The following is a 22,302-nucleotide window of genomic DNA, read 5'->3' as shown; positions in this document are numbered from 1 at the left end:
AGAGGGTCAAGCCCAGATAAAATACAGGATGCTTGGTTAAATTCGAATTTTAGGTAAACTAACGAATAATTTTTTCAGGTATGTCCGTGCAATGCTTAGGACATCTCATACGAAAAACCTATTCATTGTTTATGTGAAGTGAGAATTTAACTGAGTGTCCTTTATTTTTACTTGCTAAATCTGGCAACCCTACCCAAGGCCAGAGAAGAGAGTAAGCAGACAGCGAGGTCTGGATCCTAGCCCGGCTCACTCCCTTGTATGCCCTGGGCACTCCCCTCAAAGCTTGGCATAGGGATGAAATGGAATAGGGTAAGCAAAACCTCATCTTGTAGTGGAGGGCAGCTCTCTCGTCCAGGCGAGGAAACAGGAGAGACTTCCTGTGCCAGTAGGTGGCAGAGGTGAGAGTAAGAACCCAGGCGTATCCAGCAGGCGCTGAGTACCTGCTTGCTGAATGAGAAACGTAATAGGAGTCCCCAGTAGGCCGGTGTCCTGAAGTTCTCTAGACTTTTTGAAGCCAGCTCTATCTCATTGAACATGCCCTCCAGCAGCCCCCTTTCCCTCCCGCGCCCTCAAACGCAGCTGGAAGGAGAGGCCCAGACAGTCTATGTAAAGAGCAGGGTTTTATTCACGACTTCAACACTGAAGCAAGAAATACAGCAGGGACATAATTTGTGTCTCATGGGCAGTATTCCCGGCGACACAACCAGAAATCACAGTAACGGAGTAACAGACATTTGAGCCCAGGTTTTACATCCAGATGGGGCTGCCACCAGGGTCCCGCTCAGCACCTTCCCTGGGTGTGCGCAGTCTAAGTCATGTCGGCGTCTCTTCCTCATTAGGGGCACCCCTTCTGCAGCATCTGGGCCAGCAGCCTCCTGTACTGAACGGGAACACACAGAATTGATCTGGGAAGAGGGGTACATGAGAGAGGCGTCCTGACATTCCTAAGTGCTGGGCATCCACAGAGGTAGGCAGGGGCAGGCTCTTAGCTCAGGCAGACCCCCCTGGCACCTTTCTCCCTGAAGAAGGACCTGAGAAGGGTCGGGCAGTGGTTTTCTCAAAGTGGTCATGACAGGCAAGGAGATCGTGGAAGTGAAGTCCCTGTTATGTGCCTGGTCCTGGGCCAGCAACGGTGTTTTCTCTCCCTGGCCCCAGCTGTGCCCCAGACCCCACTTCTGAAGCCCCATCCCCTAGTCCCAGATACTGCTTCCTCGGAGGTTCGCTAGTTGGTGACATTGCTAGCCTCCGAGGTGACATCATCTCCCTTCAGACTCAGCCAGCCCAAGCTTCCGGCCCTCGATTATGAGGTCCCCACGGGCTTGTGCTTCTATGCAGGAGGAGAGCCCAGGAGACTGACTGGGGCTGGAGTTGGGCCTTCTCTAGGAAATGCCCCTCCCTTCTTTCAAAAGGTATGCGCTGTATGCTAGGCACAGTGGGGGATATGAAGGTGAGTCTGTGACAGGTGCTTACTAAGTGCTTTCTGCGTGCCAGGCACCATGCTGAGCACATGACACAAATGGTCTCATTTAATACAAGATGGGCGCTATCCTCATCATCCCCATTTTATAAATGAGGAAGATGAGGCCTTTGACAGAAGCCACATTCTACCACACTACACGGCCTTCTGGGCACAGTAACAAAGTACGAGGGAAGGTGGTGTGGGCTGCGGACGGCACTAGGAGCAGGGAATTGAGGAGCTGCCCTTCTACCAGACTAGAGACTGAAGCTGTCTTGGCTCTAGCTTAGGGGTCTTGAATGTCCTAACTCAGTGATCTACAACCCGGGGTAATTTGGTTTCCTACCTCTTTCCCCTCAAGAGAGCTCTGGCAATGTCTGGAGGCTTTTTTTTTTTTTTTTTTTTTTTTTGTGGTTGTCACAAATGGGGTGGGGGTGGGGATGATCCAGTGGGTAGAGACAAGGGATACTACTAAACTTCCTCCAAAGCACAGGGCAGCCCCCACAACAAAGAATTATCCAGTTCAGAATGTCAGGAGTGCTGAGGTTGAGAAACCCTGCACTGAGGGTCACTGAGGCGGATGAGGGACTGGGAAGAGCACTGGTCAAGTTGAACAAGGTCTGACTCTGTCCTGGGTGCTGACTCTTCTCCTTTCTGGGTCTCAGGGTCCCAACTGTAGCCACAAGTACAAACGAGGCACAGCAAAGGTGGAGAGCTGGGGTAGGGCGTGTCTGGGGCGGGGGACGTCCTGCTGCAAGAGGCTCGCTAATTACTCCTAGGCTGTGACTTCAGACTGGGGACTAGGTGAGGGGAAATTTCTTTCCTACTTCTTGCTCTGTGAAGTTTGCTGGAAAGGTCAGTTTCTTTGAAGTCTTCTCCCTTTGGCTCTGAATCACAAGGAAAGCCTGAAATCCCTGGCTTTCTAGGGCCCATCACACCTTGGGGGTCTGTCACACCCGATGCCCAATGCTGGAACCAGCAGCAGCCCTGGCTAGGTCTCTCCTGGGCCTGAGGTAGGAGCTTGGCTCACCTGGGGGTGAGGTGCTGGGCTGCTAAGGCTCATGCCCAGAACTTTCTTTAGCAGGAGGATCCTGGGAAGATCGTGACTCAGCTGGAGTCTCTGGTCCCTCAGGGAGATGTGGGGAGCTGTCCCCAAGAGGAATGGGCTGGGGGTTTCCAGGCTCTTCTTACCCATGAAGTGACCTAGAAAGGAGGCGCCAAGGCATAAGGAAGTTGGGGAGAGAGGATCCTAATCCAGTGGGAAAGCTCCCCATCTCTCTCAACTTTCAGTTCTCGTGACAGCAAGATCCGAGGTCAGTCTTCCTCCTCCTCCTCACCAGGAGACACAAATGCCCCCGTGGGGTGGCAAAGCCTGTACTTCGGCTGCTCCTGAACAGGTGGAGATGGTGGAGATGGTGGAGAGGATGGCACGTGGCCAGGGACAAAGTCTGCCAGTTGTGCTGCCTGCTTGCAGGAGGGACACGAGAGGGCAAGGAGGAAAAGTGGGGAATGAAGAGGTGTCTGGAGGGTGGAGGTGCAGAGAGAAGACACACCAGAAGTCAGAATAAGGTTCAGCAGACTCCTGCCTAAGGCAAGGAGCTCCGGCTGGCAGGCAGATCTGGGATCCAGACCCAGCTCTGCTTTAACTGGCGGAGTGATCTTAGCCAAGTCACTGAACTGTCTGAGTCTCAAGTTTCCCATCTATTAAATTAGACGAGTTCCAGGGTCCTCACCAGCGTGGACACTAGTGTTCCTGGCTGAGGAACGGCCTGACAAGAAAAATGGGATCAGAGCAGGGGGAGGGGCGCTTGCCCGGGTCCCGAAGACTTACCGGTGGCCCAGAGGTTGCCCCGAGGGTGCACTCGGATCTTGCTGGCCCGGCTGCGGGGCTCTGGGGGATCCCAGCTGAGCGGCGCGGCGCCGGCAGCGAGCAGAGCGAAGAGCAGGAGTCCGCCGAGCAGCCGAGAACCCCCCGCCCGCAGGGTCATGGCTGTACCCTTGCCGTGCCTCTGCCCTGGCGCGCTTCGCAGCGGCTGAAACCCGTGCTGCCGCCTTCCCTCCTTTTAAACCCTCGCCCCTGGGGGCGGAGCCTGTCCCGAGGAGCCCGCCCCTGGCGCGCTCGCCACCGCCCGGGCCCCGCCGCCACAGGATGCTGGGCTGGGCAGGACCCCCGGGGCTGGGCGCTTGCGCTCCCGCACCCACATGGGCATCGCTGCCGCAGGGCGTTGGCGTCCGTGCGCGCCACCCATCAGCAGAGGACCCTGATCCCGGGCAAAGCCCGCTTCCCTGGCGGCCGCCTCGCGGCTCCCACACGCTTTCAGCCCACGAGTGGTTACTTTGCCTCGGAACCTCTCTTTACAAGGGTAAAAGCGGGGGTGGCGCTACAGTGTCCAGCAAAGTGCCAGGCACCAGCCGAGCCATAAAATGCCTACCAGCCCCTCGCTCTTAGGGAATGAGACCGTGTTCGCCCTGCTCCCTGCCCTCTCCCCGCCAGAGCTCCCCAGGTGCTGCAAAAACCACAGCAGGTGCTCGGGCTGGCAGCGCAGAGTGATGGGTGGGGAGAGGGAGCACCCCCCCACCCCAAGAATGGTCGCTGTACTGGGGGGAACCTGGCCTATCCCTTGGGTAGGAGGCAAATGTCTGGGTCAGGAAGTGCAAAGAGCACCGGACCAAGAATTCATACATAAACTGTGACCTTGTTGAACCTCACTTTCTTCAACTATCAAATAGTAATAACCGTGTTGCCCTACTTGTGATAATTTTACACTTTTTTTTTGTGGCAGGAAGGAGCAGTCCTACAGGACTGGCCTCTCACACCCAGTACTCTCTTTCTCCCAAGTCCATCCTTGTCTTGGAAAGAACTTCTGGGTCAGCACCATCACTTAATGAGCAAAAACACTGCTCCAGAATAATACATTTATTTTTGCTCAAATGATTACTAAACACCAATGTTCAGGAGCACCATGCGAGGCACGAGAGGAGGGAGACAAAAGATCATTCCCTGCGGCCAAAGGAGTTTACCATCTCACTGGAGAAAAAGAGTGCCAAAGGAGTGAAAGATGGAGGAGTGGGGTGCAGACCCACCCCGGGATTCGGGGATCTGCACCGTGTGGCTGGGACAGACCCCACTCCCCAGTCTGGCTCAGTAATGGTACTTGGGATTGCCCCTGGGTGTATCTAGCGCAGCAAGGCCAGCTAGCTCGGCGGTCACTGCTCTAAAAGGGGAAGTGTGGAGCAGAGGCTGGATGTCATGCTGAGTTCCCAGGAGCATGACATAAGGACAGGGACACTCCATTTCTGGCCCTGGCTTTTCCTTGCCCCAGTCTCCTTGCTTCTCATCCCCCTCCCTGGCGTTTACACCTCTCTGCATTCTTGTCACTGCTCAGCCCTGGCGTACAGATATAGCTCTTATCACCTCCCCATAATAACATTCCCTCTGTGACCCCCTTCCTCTCCTCTGGCTCACAGACGTAGAAATTCATGGGAACACACGGGAGATGGTATTGAGTGCTTCTTCACTTCAATGCTCGAAGGAACCTTATTTGGTAGGTTTCTCTCTCATTTTATAACTGAAACAGGCTCAGAGGTTGAGTCACTTGCCCAGATGTCACACTCGGAATCAGCCTTCAGGTCGGCTTGGAACACTCTATCAGGTTCCCAAAGTCATTCAGGGTGGATGCTATTTCCCTAAACCACACCCACTCCCGTTTTATCATCACAAGTGTAAACATCGAGCTGGTTTAGATTTCTTAGGGGAGAAAGGGAGCAGGCACTGAATTTAGAGTTTGCCCTCACTTCTGCAGAGGATCCTGGGACTGGGGGTTCTGTTCTGACCAGTCAGGCCTGCATTCACAGCTCCAAGACTGACCTCAGGTGCCCCCAGCGGGATCCTTTTATCTGTCAGGCAAGCACAGCAAGCAAGGGCCTCTAGGGACCCTAAAGAAGCAGGGTAGCAGCTCCACGGCCGCCAGGAAACGTGTGCCTGGAATGAGAAGCATTAGGCCCAGCAGAGAGGGTGGCTGGCTCAAGACAGCACTTCCAGACTCAATGTCTCCGGGAGTGTGCCAGGCTCTGAGTTTACAGTGAGACCTCAGCTGTCCACTGCCTGTTCCCCAAGTGTACTGTGATGGCAAGGGAAGTCTAAGGGCCTCCATCCCACTGGGAAGACTGACAGTGAGTCCAGTGGGGTCCCCCAGGGAAGCTCTCCAGCGTTCACACTGGGCCCTTCTCAGGTTTCTACAGCCTTCAAGGATAGTCACGGGAAACCCACACAGGCTTGACAAGACAATCCTAGAGATGATGAAGGGGTAAAAGATACACGGCAACTCCTGTTACAACCAACACCAACAAAACATCTGAACTGCACCATGGTTTTAAATCAAAGATTGCTTGAAATAAAGGACATGTGTGTTACTGTTTGCTACATTTTCATCAAACTGGAATCAGTTTTAAGTAACATCTTTTCACAAGTACTTACATGCATGCTCCTTTGATCACCAACACTATTTTGATGTAGTAACAACTAGCATTGTGCCTATTTCACAGATAAGTTAATTCAAGCACAAAGCAAGTTAGTTGCAGAGAAACTACACAAATGGAGGAAACCAGAATGAACTTGATGGACATGAAAGGTGCAGAGAAGAGAGGAAGCGAAAAGCAGAAATTTAAATTAGACATACATGAGTCTGGTAAAAAGGAATGATAACAAATGCAGAGCTTCTCAGGAAAGGATGGTATAAAATCACTCCCCCGGCAAACCTTTGAGCACAGATCTCCACCCGTATGGTTTGGGAGGATGAAGAGAAACAGGTCTTGCTCTTGAGTTTCAGAATGGGAAACGACTGGACAATCAGGACAACAGCAGAATCTTCAAGAAGAGAGTCAGAGATATAGGATACAACTTCCCAGAGTCAGAAGGAACACAAAAGGGGCGCCTGGGTGGCTCAGTGGGTTAAGCTGCTGCCTTCGGCTCAGGTCATGATCTCGGGGTCCTGGGATCGAGTCCCGCATCGGGCTCTCTGCTCAGCAGGGAGCCTGCTTCCCTCTCTCTCTGCCTGCCTCTCCATCTACTTGTGATTTCTCTCTGTCAAATAAATAAATAAAATCTTTAAAAAAAAAAAAAAAAAAAGAAGGAACACAAAAGAATTAGTTAGAAAATCAGAACATTCACCATTAGTCAGGAAATGTACCAGAAACGGAAACTGCCAAAACACAAAATATTTTTTTAAGGCAATGTTAAAAAAGAGAGAGAAAACACCTACATATAACAGGAAAGTAAGGACAATTGCACCAGTGGCTAAGGGAGCTAAGCAGCCACTTCTCTGCTCAATGGCCCAGGTGCTCAAGGAACTTAAAAAACCCAAGAAAGGGATGAGCCCCAGGCCCAGCATTCATAATTATTTGGGTGGGACAGTCATGTATTTCAGGGGACATTCAATAACTCAAATTAATACTCTCTAAACTCCAAAGAGGTTTCAAATCTGCCTGAGAATCTATTTCTAACAGATTTGCTAATCTGAGTGAGTCCACAAAAGAACCACCTAGAGTCTCTAAAGAGTTCCCAAGGGTCATGGCATTTATGCCAAATGAAAGAGTCTCATTAGATATTATAAAGGTACAAGGATTGGGTTATGACGCCCAACATTGTGACATGAGAAAAGCAACAGACTTGGGAGTTGCGGCTGTGCCTTTCACGGGCCAAGAGATCTTGGGCAAATCTCTTAACTTGTGGTTTCTTTTTTGTAAAATGGAGTTTATTTTGAAGACTCAGTAAGAGAAAATAAAAATCTGTCATGAATTCAAAAGCACTTAGCGAAGCATGTGGCAAATACTAAGTATTCGATGTTATGAGCTGGGTCCCAGGAAATGCAAAGCCTGCTTTCAATCGAAAGCCCATTACCGGGGGAAGAAAAGGCTCCCTGGACAGCCGCTAAAGCTGTGGTGTTGATACAACACTCAACAAAATGCCTATCACACTGGGAGTTGCTGGACAGACTAAAGGGCCAGCAGATCTGCCTCAACTTTTGACCAATTCAAGAAACAAATTCTGGTCTTCTTCCACTTAAGTAAGTTGTCAGGCTGACTGCTTTGATCAAGGCTCATGCTAGTGATTTACTTCCTTGTCTGACATAAAGCCCAAGTACAAATTCTTCTAACTAGCCTCCTTGATGTAAAGGGGGAATCCAGATTTCCAATCTAAAGAAACTGGCCAATTAAAGTAAGGGTGCTAGAGAAATGATTTTTTAAAAAATATTTAATTTATTGGGGTGCCTGGATGGCTAAGTGGGTTAAGCCTCTGCCTTCAGCTTGGGTCATGATCTCAGGATCCTGGGATCAAGCCCTGCATGGGGTTCTCTGCTCAGTGGCGAGCCTGCTCCCCCCACCCCAGCCGCCTGCCTCTCTGCCTACTGGTGATCCCTCTCTCTGTCAAATAAATAAACTCTTTAAAAAAATTAATTTATTTATTTGACAGAGAGAGAGAGAGAGAGAGCATGAGCAGGGGAAGCAGCAGAGGTTGAGGGAGAAGCAGGCTCCTGCTGAGTAGAGAGCCCAACATGGGGCTCGATCCCAGTACTCAGGGCCAGGGATCATGACCTGAGCTGAAGCCAGACACTTAACTGAGCCACCCAGGTGCTGGTAGAAAAATGATTCCTAACCAAGAGGAGGTAACCTTCCAGAAACTCCCAGGACTGGCAGAATAGGGATTTACAGTTTGAAAGTCATATTTAGTATAATAATATAACTGTATATGAGAAACAATTAACTTGTTTTCATAACACAAACTTAGAAAAAAAGCACAATAAAATATTCTTGGCTGGTAAGGATGGAGGTTGGATACAACAGACCTGAGGGAGAGTTTGTGAGAATGGAGAAGAGGTAGGAGATTTTAGGCTTCTTAAGAGAGGCAATGAGTTTTGAAAGATTAAGGAACACAGTTCTTTTGTGGGGTGTGGGGGGGAGACCCGGGGGACTCAGTCCATTTAAGCACGTGCCTTTGGCTCAGGTCGTGATCCCGGGGTCCTGGGATCCAGCCCTGAGTCGGGTTCCCTGCTCAGTCAGGACTCTGCTTCTTCCTCTCCCTCTGACCCTCCCCACTGCTTGCGCTTGCTTGCTCTCTCTCACATGAATACATTTAAAAAAAAAATCTAAAACAAACACTTCTACAGGACAGGCGTTTGGCAGCTCCTGTGTGAACAGATGAATAGCTGGGCTGTGTGAGGTGGTCCTCTGCAGCAGCTGCCAAGCTACACCGACTAAAGGAACCTTCTCGGAAATCTATGAAAATCATCAGGCTACTTCATACAGAGATGACAGTATGACGTCACACAGTGCCCTTGCAACGAGGTCCCAGGAGAGAAATTTCTTGGTTCTCACCTCTGTATGAAGTGCCTTGGGTATCATTATAAGGTTTTTGTTAATTCCATTTTAGGCCCATTCCATAAGGCATAGAAATGATGGTTTCCCTCTTCACATTCGCCCCTAAGGAGTTGAAAATCAACACTATGGATCTCCTCCGGTGGACACAGAACTTTGATGTGTCTTGTGGGCGCTAACCTCACCACTGACTTCATCCTTTTTTCCTCCCACACTTACTTCAACCTTAGATTCTTCAATTATTTTATATCTTATCTCAGAGTATTAGATGTGTATTTATGAGCTGCTCCAAATCCTTTTCTGGAACAATTTATTTATTAATAAATAAATCTAAAATGGGCCAAGCACTGGGATAGGGACTAGAGGATATACAAGCCTGAACCAGAGGTTGGCCGTGTCTTGATGCCTTCAAGGAGCCGGTCAGGGTATGGGCCCCGCAGGAGACAGACTACTCCGAGGGTACGTTAAGAGTCACGAACAAAGTCCCGACAGCACCCCACAGGAAATGCCATACATTGGAGAGCTTGGCTGAGAATAAACACCCTCATCTTCTTTGTGCCTTCCTTATCTTTGTCCCCCAGGGGCTAGTTCAGAATCTGGCACCGAGGAGATGCTCAGTAAGTGTCTGAAGGATGAGAAAGCTTTCAGCAGGTACAGAAGTGAGCACTCCGGGCAGAGCGACCAGCATAAGCGAACACTCGGTGTCTGTACAGTGAGACCAATGTCAAGGGGACAAGAATGTGAGGTCTGCAGAGAGCTGAGGCTGGGAAAAGTCCTGAGGGCCTAGAATGCTACAGGAGACTTAGAAGGCAGTGTCCTCACTATTTTTTTGGGGAGGGGGTACCTCCTACATATTCTAGCCTTTAATTAACACATCTTGGTCACACAGAATTCCTTCCACACCTAGACTCACCAACACTTGTGTGCAAAGGGTCGTATTTGTTGTTTATTTCTAAAAGTCTATCTGGTATTACTTAACAGTTCTAGTAACAAAGATCTACCTTGCCAGAAAACAGATCTCGACTGAAGGAGCAGCTTGAGGAAGATATACAATCTATTTAGTCACCCAGAATCAGCTGGATCATTCCAGAAGTTCAACAGAATGATAAATGTTCTAAGAAGGGTGCCCTCAGCTGCTGAGAGCGCCCCCACACGTTGTTCTTAGGAGCCGTATGGACTTGGTAACACACTAAAGCAAATGACCAAGGAATGCACTTAAGGATCACAGAGCCTTTATTTATTTATTTTTAAATACTTATTTGAGAGAGAGACAAAGAGAGCGAGCCAGTGGGGGGAGGGGCAGAGAGGGAGAGAGAGAGAGAGAGATTCTCCGGGCGACTCCTTGCTGGGCCCAATGTAGGGCTCCATCCCACCACCCTGAGATCACCACCTGAGCCACAGTCAAGAGTCAGACACTTAACTGAGCCACCCAGATGCCCCAGAGAGCGTTTATTTTAAGCCTGGTTCTCTGAAAAACCTGGGACTGCCCAAGAAAAGTGACAAACACCAATACTTCTCCCACTGAAAAAGAGAAGGCAGGAAGAGTCCAAGGACACACATAAAAAGGAAGAAAACAGGGTTAACATGAAAAGTTCTAGAAAGAGAACACTGTTTAAATGGAACCACAGGGAGAAAGTTTTCAGAATTACCCTTAGCTAGACCGAGATAATGGACTTCGGAAATAACAGGAAAGGGCAAATCACTTTAATGACTCCTATGCTCTGCCCCTGCATGAGAGCTCAACAACAATGCTCCCCTAAGTTACTGGGTAGCCTGTGGGGCTCAGTCGGTTATGCGTCTGCCTTCGGCTCAGGTCAGGACCTCAGGGTCCTAGGATCGAGTCTAGATCGGGCTCCCTGGTCAGCAGGGAGTCTGCTTCTCCCTCTGCCTCTCCCTGTGCTTGTGCTCTCTCTCAGATAAATAAACGAAATCTTTAAAAAAATAACGCCCGCCTAAGTTACTGCCTCTGCTATACAGAACATGTAGTATGACATGTTCACATGTGTGACAAGGCGCTTCTGGGACAACAGGGTACGGTGTCTACAGAACGGGGCCCCTGCATAGGAGGGGCTTCTCCCATTTGATGGGGGAACTTGAGGCCATATCCACGAACTTTCACAAACAGCGTAAGGCTGCAAATGCTGAGAGTTGGAAGAAGGACAGTTACTCTGTGCAGAAAGGGAGACTCAGAGAAGCAGGAATGAGAGTGTAAGACAATGTAAGTGACGGTATAGCAGTTTACCGCAAGGGTGCTTAATGCGGATGAATTCAAAGTCCGAACTTCCCACGTAGGTAATACCAGGCCAACACAACATTTACTGTTCAAAAAGAGACACTTCTGAAAGTAAACAGGGCACTAAAATTAATGAACACGTGGAACTGATCTCCAGCAGGCTCAGACTGGCCGGCTGCAGAGAAAAAGGCGTCCGGTCACCCCAGCAAAGGGAACTACAGACCTTTTTTCTGCATTCCGGGGATGGCTATGAGCCATGGAGTATTTGACAGGGGTGAATGTAGGGCTTGTAAGTGACTAAACATGGTGGGAAAATGAGAAAATCGAGGGGACTACTATAGGCAGGGTCCGTTGACAGGTACTGCCATGAGCGTCAGTTGAAAGAGGGGACAATCAAGTAGAAGTGTCCGGAGAGAACAGAGAGACAGAGACGGAGTGAAGACCGGCATTTGCGAACAACTCGCAGAGACTTACTCGCTGGGAGTGAGGACAGTGGAAGAGTCAGAGCCCAGAGACGACGCGATGATCAAATTCCCACGTGCAGTTTTATCGGTCCTCATTCTCCTCCATCTCCGATGCTCACAGTGACACTCCCAACTTCCCACTGGCCCAGCCAAATCTCAGCGTATGATTCCATTCCACACCAAATCGAACATCTCTGGCATGTCTTACATTCTCTAAGAGCTTTTAAAACACATTACATTTACTAATAAAAAATTGCCCAGCTGTTAAGTCTTAGGTTTTAGCACTAAACCGGACAATATAAAAACTGACAGCATAAAACCTCTCTCCCAAAATAATCTTTATTTTTGGCTAAGAGAGAAATTCAAATATTTCTGAGTAATTTGATTACTTCTCAGAAAAATTTAGCTGTTGCTTCTAATGAGAGCATCCAGCAAAGGAGGAAAACCAAAACTGGGTGTGAAAATATGCAAATGAGGAAAATATTTAACGTTTCAAGTGTATACGGAGGAGAAATGTGGACAGCTGAGGAGACAAGTACTGGTCAGGCAAGCCAGAATCACAAAGACCCCCAGGATCCCAACACCGGGCAGTGAAGCACACGACTTCTCCGGACAAGCCCCAGAAAGGTTGCTGCAAAAGCAGAGCGAGGATGGTTAGGCCAAGTGGTTAGCCCCACCCTCTGCAGGTGATTAGGAGGGAAAACATGGAGAGAGTAGCAATTTTCTGCCATTCTATGCACGGGGTTTGCTTCCACACTCCGCGGCTCTGAGAAAATCTCAGTACAGTACTAGCCTCACAGGCAGGCTCAAAGAAGCACTTGTTAGCCTAATGGGCCAAGTTCCTTACTTGGCTGAGGTCATTCAGAGCCCACATCCAGAATTTAAAGCCTAAAGCCTAGTTAAGGGATGTTGGATGGCACTATTCTCTGCGTGGGAGAGCTTCATAAGATTAACTGTTCTTAGCTGTAAACTGCCTCAATTTTTTAATGCTGATTCCATTAGCGTCCAAGTGTGGACCGATTTCCACTTCAGCTGATTTCACTCAGCTGAACAAATAACAGAAGCTGCTCATTTAGCCCAACACAGAAAATCTGCTTACTTTCACGTTTCACACTAAATACAAGAAGAGAACAAAAAGAATCCTGAGTATTTTGTACTTAAAACACACTGGCTTGCCCTACACTGGCCCTTTCCCTAACTGCCTCAATATGAGAGGAAGAAAGACACAGCTGGGTTTTGCATTTACTACTTTAAACTTTTCCTCCTCCAAGTCTGCACGAGAGAAAAGTGAAGCCAGGCACTTAAGAGAACAGGTTTGGCAAATGAGTTTTTAAAAGAGTAAGTAGCTCGCTCGCCTTCTAGCACCTTCCTCCTGCTTCCTCCATATGCTGAAAACCACTGCCATCGTGTAGAAAGGACTGAGAGTGTCTCAAGTGCAGAAAAGGAGAAAAGCCTTTACAGCACAGTGAGGTTTTCTGAACCTTTCAGCAACACTAACTGCGTTTCTACACATCTCAGGTGCACCCTGGCAAAGAATCCATTTTATGGCTAAGAGATTTCCTATGAATGCCAACAGCCATTTCTGCTCCACAAAAACAAAAACAGACCAACAAAAAACAGTTGTTAGTATGAGGACAACGTTCTTAGCTGAAGGACTACACACATCAAAGCCTTTATCTCCCCCCAAGGGTGCTAAGAACCAGCAGAAGGCAAAGCTTTCCCGACAAACACAAGTCAGGGATAAGGGGTTCGATATGCAAAGTCTTTTATTTAAAATTTGAAAAGTTAAGACTTACGACCACCTCCGTATATGCCATTCCCATCTTATACGGAGGAATGGCGGTTCCAAACTTGTGCAGAGCTGCGTTTTCCATTTCCAGAACTCTGTAGGCACTTTAGAGGTGAAGCTTGGCTTCAAAATACAAACACTGGGGGCTTTGGCTCAACCTTTTAATATAAAAAATTCACTGATGTACAAAAATGTGAAAGGGTGACAATGACAACATATGAAATCCTGTGATTGAGAGTCCCCTCGAGTGCACGCCGTGGTGCCCGTGCACCTGCCCACATGGGCCCTGGCGTGGAAACAGAAACTAATGCAAACGTTGCTACCCAGAAGCGCCGACAGGTGCGAGCTGCACTCCACGGATCACAGCCCAGTATCTACGCCAAACATTCAGGAACGAAAAGTACAGCATCTTCCAGGAACAGCGATGCAGGCGTCTTACTCACGGTGGACCAGCACAAACAAACCCAGCAAGAAGAGTACTGCATACTAGAAAACAAACACAGAACGCAGGTCAGGGAAGCTTTTCCAAGTGTCCAAGTCCTCAGAGTTGAGGCATGAGCTGGTCTTGTGACCGTGACCAATTACTAAACTAACCGATCCGTCTGTAACCCATGTGACAGTTTCCAAAAGGAAGCAAAGGAGCGCATGTTTAATGAACCGTATAGTGTAGGCTCTTACCTTAAATTTCGGATAGTCATTCATGAGGATCGTCACAATCCCAATATAAGGAACAAATCTAAACAGACAAGCAAAGAGAAAATGGGTCATCACAGAACTCCCCTGTAGCCAGTCTCATTTACCGAACAGTCTCAGTGTCTTCCAGCGGAAACTGATTTGCAGTCTACCGAGTCCACTTGTGCAGACTCTCCTACTATTAGGTCCTTTCAACCACTCATGTGACAGGGAAGTTAGGAATATCACCATTGTACAGATGAGGAAACAGATGCTTGTGCCCAAGGTACGTGGTTTCGGTGCAGGAGGACCAGTACCAGACCTAAGGTCTCGGGTCTCCAGATGGGGACTCTCAGGCTACACGCAGATTCAGTGCTCGTGGCTGGGTTTGTTGTCATAAACTTCCAGGAGCGGGCAATGTAGCTGGGGCAACAAGGCAAACAGAGCCCGATCATTACAAGGTACTTCATGTTAAGCGTCTAAGAAGTGAGCATAAGAGCTCCATATAGTACTTAAGATTTCGCTACCCTCTCATTTCTTAGCCGCCTGTAATCTGGCTCGGACTCTCCTGATCCCAAACTTCCGGAACACTTTAATCGCCGCAGGCAGTAGACCAGTCTCGCCTCCCGTCTTCCTGTTCATCTCTGCAGAATTTGACTTTGAGGACCATGAACTTCCCCTGATATCCCTTCCCTCCTTGGTTTCTCGAACACCCCACGAATCTATTTTTCCACCTACCTCTTGGCTGCTATCTCTTTGTGTTTTTCACTAGCTCTTTCTTTCTCCTTGCCCCTAAAGTTTATCCCCTTAAACTCGAAAAAGATAAAACCATCCGTTAAATAATCCTATACACCAGATATATTTCCTTTGGAGTCTTTATCCCATTTTTTTAAATCACATTTTTAAAAATTGCGTAATTGGTTGCAAAACTAGCTGCACAGTGTCTGTCCCTCTGACTCGACTCTAAGCTCCATAAGGGCAAAGACGACGCCAGTCTTGCTCCCACTGTATCCTCAAGGCTTGGTGTAACCCTGCACACGGCAGACCTCTGGTAAACACTGCCCGACAGAATGTCTGGATGTCCAGGCCTCTTCTCTTCCTTTCCTAGGAGATCTCATTTACTCCTGCATTTCACTTCTCCCGCCCAACAGAAAACACTCCTCGACCTCGCAAGAATTCAGGCGGGAAAGGAAAGCTTAGCAGGGTACCGGCACTGTGGGAGGAAGTGACAGTTAGCAAATGCACAACTTCCTCCTTTCTCCTCCTCTTTTCCTGCTGGATTCTAGAACAGGCCCAATGATGCTGACCTAGAGCCTGTCCTAGAGGAGGGAGGTCAGGCTGAGGTGAAGATGGAACTTCGCGTATTTTAAAATAGCCCAGATATTTCTATTCAGGGCATCCACAACCTGTGCACCATCGTCCCAAAGGTGCACAAACAGAAATCACCTCCCACATAACACCTCCATCATCAAAGCCTTAGGCAAGCTTGAAAAACAAAAATTTTGTCTTTGGTGCACTTCCTTCCTTTGAAGAACTCTTCTTACTTCCTGTCTCCTGTCCTCACCCCGTCTTGCCCCTCTCCCTTCTGGCAGCATTACCAGACCATCCCCTCCCCGCCACCAACCACCTCTCCGCATCCCCAGACTTCCATTCCGTAAGCTGATGTTTCCTAACACCAGGCCTCCTTTGTCAGAATCACTCGGAGAGCCTGTTACAAATGCAGATTGCTGTATCTTCCTCACATTTACCGAGTCAGCGCATCTGTGGAAGTGGGGCCCAAATAATGCTTCTGCATACGACAGCACCAGCAGCTCAGTTCCAGCTGGAGGATGCCTGCAGCAGGCACGTGGTGGCAAATAATATGCCCTCCTAGGACCCATGCTTTGGTTTCAACCCCTGGAACCTCTAAGAGCTGCAAAATGACAGTCCCTACATGATGGCAGAGCTAAGCTCTAGGAGGGTAGAAGGGGGCTTTCTGTGTTTTTAAACACGTATTTTTTCTTTGTAATACAAAAACTTAGTTGTCTCACTTATGAGATCTTCATAAAAGCAGTAGCTTTCAGTGATCGTTAAGTCATCTAATTTAAGAAGGTGAAGGCAGATGCCTCACGGTAAGATGCAAACTAAAAGCTATAAAAGTATCTGTGATTTCAACTAAAACACTATCAGGCTGCTGATTCTGGTCTGATGATCAACCAGCAGCCACTTTCACAGAGAGAGAATTTTTGCTGTTCCCTCCACGCAGTACCCGTGCCCCGGGAACCTTGAGCTCCCTGTGACCACACAGCCTGGTCATGAGTTACTCATGGAGACCTTTTCCCTTCTAAGCTTGGTTTTCCCTCGCCCCACTGTAAGAGAAATGGAAGCAGCTGGGTCTTTAGGAGGAATATAAGCGAATAATAGGACAGGCAGTCCAAAGTCAAAGAAGAGATTTAATGATTTGTCTCACTGTTTCCCTCCTCGGACAGAGACAGCAAAAGGCTGCTTATCAAGTACATGCCGCTGCCATCATTATCACCTTCAATTCAAATCAGCTGCACTTTTTTCCTACTCTGCTTGGAGAAAGTCTGCTAAAGGCAAGTTGACGATAAGCAGAAGAAGGTTTAAAAGAAGTCAAACACGCCGCCCACAAAGGCAGCTCCAACAGCAGCCCGGGCCCAGTCAACATCTAGAAGGCTGAGTGTGGAGGAACACATGCCCCTGGGCGGTGCTGGTGAGGAAATAATTTGGTCAGATGTCGAAGGGGCCTCTATCTGGGAAACCTGGACCCCGGGGAGCTGACTGGAAAAGGATCATTGTTTCTACCCCAGAATAATCAGTTTCAAGGTAAGTAAAAGGTACATTTTAAAAGCCTCATCCGTAAAACTGGTCTTAGCCCCCAGAGAGCTCAATGACTCTACTTCTGCCTTCTCCTGCGCGCCTCTCCTCCTGGTCAATAGACTCTGTTCCCAGCCTCCGGCCTGTCTCTCTCTCTCTCTCTCCTCCTGCTCTTTTCTGTCACTAACAGCTCCTCCTGTGTTTTCAACCTTCTCAACGGAGAAAGAATCACCTCTTCTTCAATACGTAGCTGGTTCAGTATTAGTTTCATTTTCTAACACTGTTTTTATTACACACTGCGACATGAACAAAAGTCGAGGACAAGATGCCAGGTGAAAGAAGCCAGATGTAAATTAAGACCACATGTTGTGAGATTCCATTTAGATAACATGTCTAGAGACAGAAAGGAGATGATGAGTGGCTGCCAGGGACTGCAGGGAAAGGGGATGGGAAGCGACTGCAAATGAGGATGGAGTTTTCCTTTTGGGGTGTGGACGTGCTCTGAAATTAGTGCTGACAGCTGGGTAACCTTGTGGATATAATAAAACCCACTCAACTGTATACTTTTAAATGGTGAATTTTATCTCCTAATATATGTGCATTTTATCTCAATAAACTTGTTTTAGCTTGTTTTTACTTAGGGCCTTAGGCCTCAGTGTAAAATTTTTTAGTTTGCAGCTGTTTGAAAAAAATCTGTTTTTACTGGTACCACAGTCACAGACCAGTCTGCAGAAAAGCTGTCCTCAAGGCTTGGGTACAGTCTGACTTGGAATTATCAGTTTGTGCTTTATAAACACAATCTCCGCCAAAGGCAGTGCTGTGCCCCGCTATGTGTCCAGGTAAGTGGCAGTATGATCTACGCAGAGTTGCCCAGGTAAGAGCCAGCGCTCCTGCTAGATGGCTATGGGTGCCCCAGACGTTTCTACTTCATGGGAAGTTACTTAACTCAGACAGTACCAGGCCACTGCCTTTTTTTTTTTTTTTATATAACTAAAAGCCACAAAAAGACCTATATTTTCAATGTTGGGATTTTATTTTTGTAAAGATTTTATTTTATTTTTTTAAGATTTTTATTTATTTATTTGACAGAGAGAAATCACAAGTAGATGGAGAGGCAGGCAGAGAGAGAGAGAGGGAAGCAGGCTCCCTGCTGAGCAGAGAGCCCGATGCGGGACTCAATCCCAGGACCCTGAGATCATGACCTGAGCCGAAGGCAGCGGCTTAACCCACTGAGCCACCTAGGCGTCCCTAAAGATTTTATTTTTAAGTAATCTCTACACCTAATGTGGAGCTCCAACTCACCCCCCTGAGACTGAGCCAGCCAGGTGCCCCTCAATGCTGGGATTTTAGAAATAATATTGTATGTAGTTTGAGATTAAAAAAAAAAAAAATTCTTCAGAAAGACAAGTTACTTGAGTGAAAGTCTGGCTCCTCTACCCATGATGCATCTTCTACCCAAACAGGGGGCCAGAGTGAGTGGACAGAACTGGATTAAATACCTAAGAATCAAGATCCACATAAAGGGACACTCTGTTATACTGGATATAGCATAAATAAAACATACTTTAAAATTTAACAAAAGCCTTAAAGTATGCATAGGTTTCACCCAGTAATTCACTTCTGTGAATTTACTGAAGAAATGATTACTGGGCAGAGGCAGTGAGATGTTAAGATGTTCATTATAACATTATTCACATACACACATACACACACAGAAACAGTCAAAGCATCTACCAATAAGAGACCAGCTAAATAAAAATATGGTCTATCCATTCCATGGAATAGCATACAGCTATGAAAATGATATGGAGATATGTCTTTTGATTTGTAAAAATACTGAAAACTTTGGGGATAAAAAAGTGTTATAAACAGCATGACTATCTCTCCTCACACATAAAATGTCTTTATGTATAGATACATACATACGTTATCTGCATCCTTTACATAAAGACCAAAAGAAACTAAACCAAAAAGTTAAATACTTACAGAGGGGGAGGGGAAGGAGAGCTGTGACTTTGCCTCAAAAAAAAAAAGATTTTGGGGCACCTGGGTGGCTCAGTGGGTTAAAGCCTCTGCCTTCAGCTCAGGTCATGATCCCAAGGTCCTGGGCTAGAGCCCTGAAACGGGCTCTCTGCTCAGCAGCGAGCCTGCTTTCTCTTCTCTATCTGCCTGCCTCTCTGCCTACTTGTAGTCCGTCAAATAAATAAAATCTTTTTTTTAAATATTTTATTGTATTTACTTATTCGACAGAGAGAGATCATAAGTAGGCAGAGAGAGAGAGAGGAGGAAGCAGGCTCCCTGCCGAGCAGAGAGCCCAATGTGGGACTCGATCCCAGGACCCTGAGATCATGACCCGAGCCGAAGGCAGAGGCTTAACTCACTGAGCCACCCAGGCACCCAATAAATAAAATCTTAAAAAAAAAAAAAAAAAAAAAAAGATTTATTTTAGAGAGAGAGAGAAACTCAAGCCTACTCCCTGCTGAGCTCAGAGACTGATACAGGGCTCAATCCCATGACCCAAGCTGAAACCAAACCAGATGCCCTCTGACTTTACTTTTAGATGACTGTTATTTATGTTTCTATGTCAATCTGTACATTACAATTAAAAGAAAAACAAAAAAGACTCAACGAGACCGACAAGTCTGAATAATCACATTAGCAGCATATTGGGAACTGTGGGAGATGGGAACATCATTTCTCAGAAGCACTGATGATCTGGTTTGTATTATAAAAGTGTGCCTGGGGCACCTGGCTGGCCCAGTCGATGGAGTACATGACTCTTGATCTCAGGGTTGTAAGCTTGAGCCCCGTGTTGGGTGTAGACATTACTTAAAAATAAATTTTAGAAGTACGTTTAGCTCCAACACGGGAGGTATGCACACAAAAGAAAAGACAAAACACACCGGTGCTTGTTCTGATCCTACCTCTCTGGCCCCAAACCAGCATCTCTCATGCCATAACTGAAGCAGCTTCCACTCAGTACTGCACACTGACTTCTCTGTGGGAGCAGAACTGCTCAGTGCAGTGGCCTGATCTCTAGCAGAATCACTCTGAATTCCGTGTCTACAGAAGGAGCAGATGTTCTGACAGGGTGAGAGCCCGTGAGGCATCTGAACAGTGAGACCCAGCAGCTCCCCACTTTCAGAAGTACGGTACCAGTAACTCTGGCGAGATGGTTAGGTAAGAGTGGGCTCCTGGGTCGGCCGGACCCATCTTCAGTGTGGCCTTAGATAAGCAACCTACCTCGCGTTTCCTCATCTGTAGAATGGAAATATTAGGGCTGTTCTGTGGTTAAAATGAGGTAATACTTGTGAAGAATTTAGAATGAGTCTCTGGCACATAGGAAGCCCTAGTAAATGTGAGTTATTGTTAATACTATTAATAACATGAAGGTAGTAACAATTCTATTACGTCCTCATGTCAGTAACTTACAATTCCTGTCCTCCACTGATCTGTTCTCCTGATAAAATCTGAAATAAACAGGCTTAATATAACTTTTAAATTTCATTTGACCCCAATAGTTTGAAGGCTAGAAATAAAAACAGTATGAAATAAACATGGTAAAATTGATTTAGATGAATACTTTCAGTTGCTGATTCAATAACTACTTAAGAAATACATTTCAGGGAGCAGGATCAATAACTGGTCTAGACCCTCAAACCAGCACGGTTTGGACTCAGAGTACAAGAGGGTGCCCAATAACATTTCCTTTTTTCTTCCCCCACTAACATTTCTTGAATGAATTAAATAAACAAATGTTTTAAATTGTCACTCCGATCCATTATCTCATCACTAATATTCTACTCTTTTGCTGTACCCCATCTCCTCCCCTCTGGAGCAGTATCCCCCCGGTTTTAGAAGTATTTTAAGAAGCATCCTTTTTCAAAAGACACAAGGTGATTTGGCAGAACCAGGACCAAAACATCTTATTTAACTATGTGTGATCAACAATATGACCGGGGGCCACATCTCCCATGCCACGGAAGAGCTCAGTAGATGCCCCCCTATACTTACCCCCTTGCTCTGCCCACGACATCTTTCTTCTCTAACCAGTGTTGCCCTTGTTTATAGAGGCCTCTATCATCAACAGCATTATTATCTCCTTTGGTCAAAAACTTGATATGTCCATTTTGCCTTAAAAGAGCAAGGGGAAATAAAAGTAAGGGAAAGCCAAGTCATCAAGCACAAAATTTCCACAGCACCAAAAATGCTGTGGCACTGTGTATTTTATCATCATTCGGAATGTCAAAATGATTATCTACTTAGCTAAAAGGATGTTCCTTTGTTTATACGAGGGAAAAACCAGAAACAAGCTGAAAGTCTAACATTCAGGAGTTGAAATACGTAAGCATTGAGCACAATGTCACGGAAGAATAGTTAAGTTACACTAGAAGATAATACACATTTATTAAGTGAAGAAAAACTTAGACAAATACAAACCACCGATTTTCTGTAAATACAAAGGAGCAAAGGAACACATTAAACTATCCCACATGATATAATCCACAACTAATACTAAGGAAATGACAGAATAACTTCGTTTCTTCAACAAGTTGTGAGGAACAAAGAAAGTTGGAAGAATTTACAGCTTAAATAAAAAAGAGTATAAAGCCTTATCAACCAACTGCAACCAAGGACTTTAAGTGAATCTAGATTCAAACAAACTGTTAAAAAAAAAAGCTATGTATGACACAATCGGGAATTTGAACAAAGATTGGAAACGTAATGATACAAAGGTATGGTTGTTCTTTTTTGGGGTGTAAGCATGCTAACTGTAGTTATATGTTTTTTAAAAGCTCATTGCTTATGCTATATAGATATTTACTAATATTTACATATGACATAGTATCTAGGATCTGATCCAAATAATACAGGAGGGAGAGTGGGAAGAGGTGGTAGTCGAAGTGGGGCAGAACTGGCCATAAATTCATAATTATTGGGACTGGGTGAGAGCACATGAGAGTTCATTATACAGTTCTGTGTACTTCTATGAACATTAGAAATTCTATTTATTTATTTATTTTTTATTTTATTTTTAAGTAGGCCAACATGGCACTTAACATGACTCTGAGATTGTAAGTTGCAGACTCCACTGACTAAGCCAGCCAGGCACCCCAGAAATTCTACATATTTAAAAAAAAAAAGTAAGGGACACCTGGGTGGCTCAGTCAGTTAAGTGTCTGCCTTCAGCTCAGGTCATGATCCTGGGGTCCTGGGATCAAGTTCCACAACAGGATCCTTGCGCAGTGAGGCCCTGCTTCTACCTCCACCTGCCGCTCCCCCTGCTTATGCGTGCGCTCTCTCTGACAAATAATAAAATCTTTAAAAAATAAAAGAAAAAATAAGATAGTGAAAAAGATCTAAAGTGATAGACCAAAGCATAAACAGTGGCCATCTATGGCTTTCTTTAGCTTCTAACTTCTCTTTACTTCTAATTTTTTCCATTGCTTTTACATGCCAGGGTTTTTAAGAAAAGCAGTTTACTTGATCAGGAAAT

At 46.7% G+C, this 22,302-nt stretch overlaps 2 protein-coding genes across 4 annotated transcripts in view; both read right to left on the bottom strand.

Annotated features, from left to right (window-relative positions):
• Positions 1-603: 603 nt before the first annotated feature.
• On the bottom strand, positions 604-6,378 carry NMB (neuromedin B). 2 transcript variants are annotated; one of them, XM_032342027.1, is made up of 3 exons: positions 3,288-6,378; positions 2,487-2,659; positions 604-875 (listed from the first exon to the last, which is right to left on the bottom strand). In XM_032342027.1, the coding sequence occupies exons 1-3, from the start codon at positions 3,442-3,444 to the stop codon at positions 711-713; spliced, it is 495 nt and encodes a 164-aa protein (XP_032197918.1). In that variant the 5' UTR covers positions 3,445-6,378; the 3' UTR covers positions 604-710. The 2 variants fall into 2 exon arrangements, with proteins under 2 accessions (XP_032197918.1, XP_032197919.1); XM_032342028.1 differs by having other exon boundaries at positions 720-880.
• A 6,897-nt stretch (positions 6,379-13,275) lies between these two features.
• The window catches only part of SEC11A (SEC11 homolog A, signal peptidase complex subunit), a 41,607-nt gene continuing 32,580 nt past the window's right edge, over positions 13,276-22,302 (bottom strand). Inside the window, exons 4-7 of one of the 2 annotated variants that reach the window (XM_032342026.1) lie at positions 20,820-20,939; positions 20,238-20,275; positions 13,995-14,052; positions 13,276-13,802 (exon numbers count right to left, since the gene is read on the bottom strand). In XM_032342026.1, the coding sequence (XP_032197917.1) occupies positions 14,027-14,052; positions 20,238-20,275; positions 20,820-20,939 (184 nt within the window). In that variant the 3' untranslated portion in view covers positions 13,276-13,802; positions 13,995-14,026. The remainder of the gene's footprint in view (positions 13,803-13,994; positions 14,053-20,237; positions 20,276-20,819; positions 20,940-22,302) is intronic. The other variant, XM_032342025.1, reaches the window with a different exon arrangement.

Source organism: Mustela erminea, chromosome 5 (genome assembly GCF_009829155.1).
Source record: "Mustela erminea isolate mMusErm1 chromosome 5, mMusErm1.Pri, whole genome shotgun sequence".
Taxonomy (NCBI): domain Eukaryota; kingdom Metazoa; phylum Chordata; class Mammalia; order Carnivora; family Mustelidae; genus Mustela; species Mustela erminea.
The sequence above is the reverse complement of the archived record's forward strand: the minus strand, read 5'-3'. Positions and strand labels throughout refer to the sequence as shown.

What these genes read in the sequence shown, in the direction of transcription:
- NMB (XM_032342027.1), bottom strand. Translation starts at nt 3,444, where the DNA reads ATGACCCTGCGGGCGGGGGGTTCTCGGCTGCTCGGCGGACTCCTGCTC. An exon ending in GGGCAACCTCTGGGCCACCG is followed by an intron (nt 2,660 to 3,287) that starts GTAAGTCTTCGG and finishes CCTCCTTTCTAG; the next exon opens with GTCACTTCATGGGTAAGAAG. An exon ending in GCCCAGCACCTCACCCCCAG is followed by an intron (nt 876 to 2,486) that starts GTGAGCCAAGCT and finishes CGTTCAGTACAG; the next exon opens with GAGGCTGCTGGCCCAGATGC.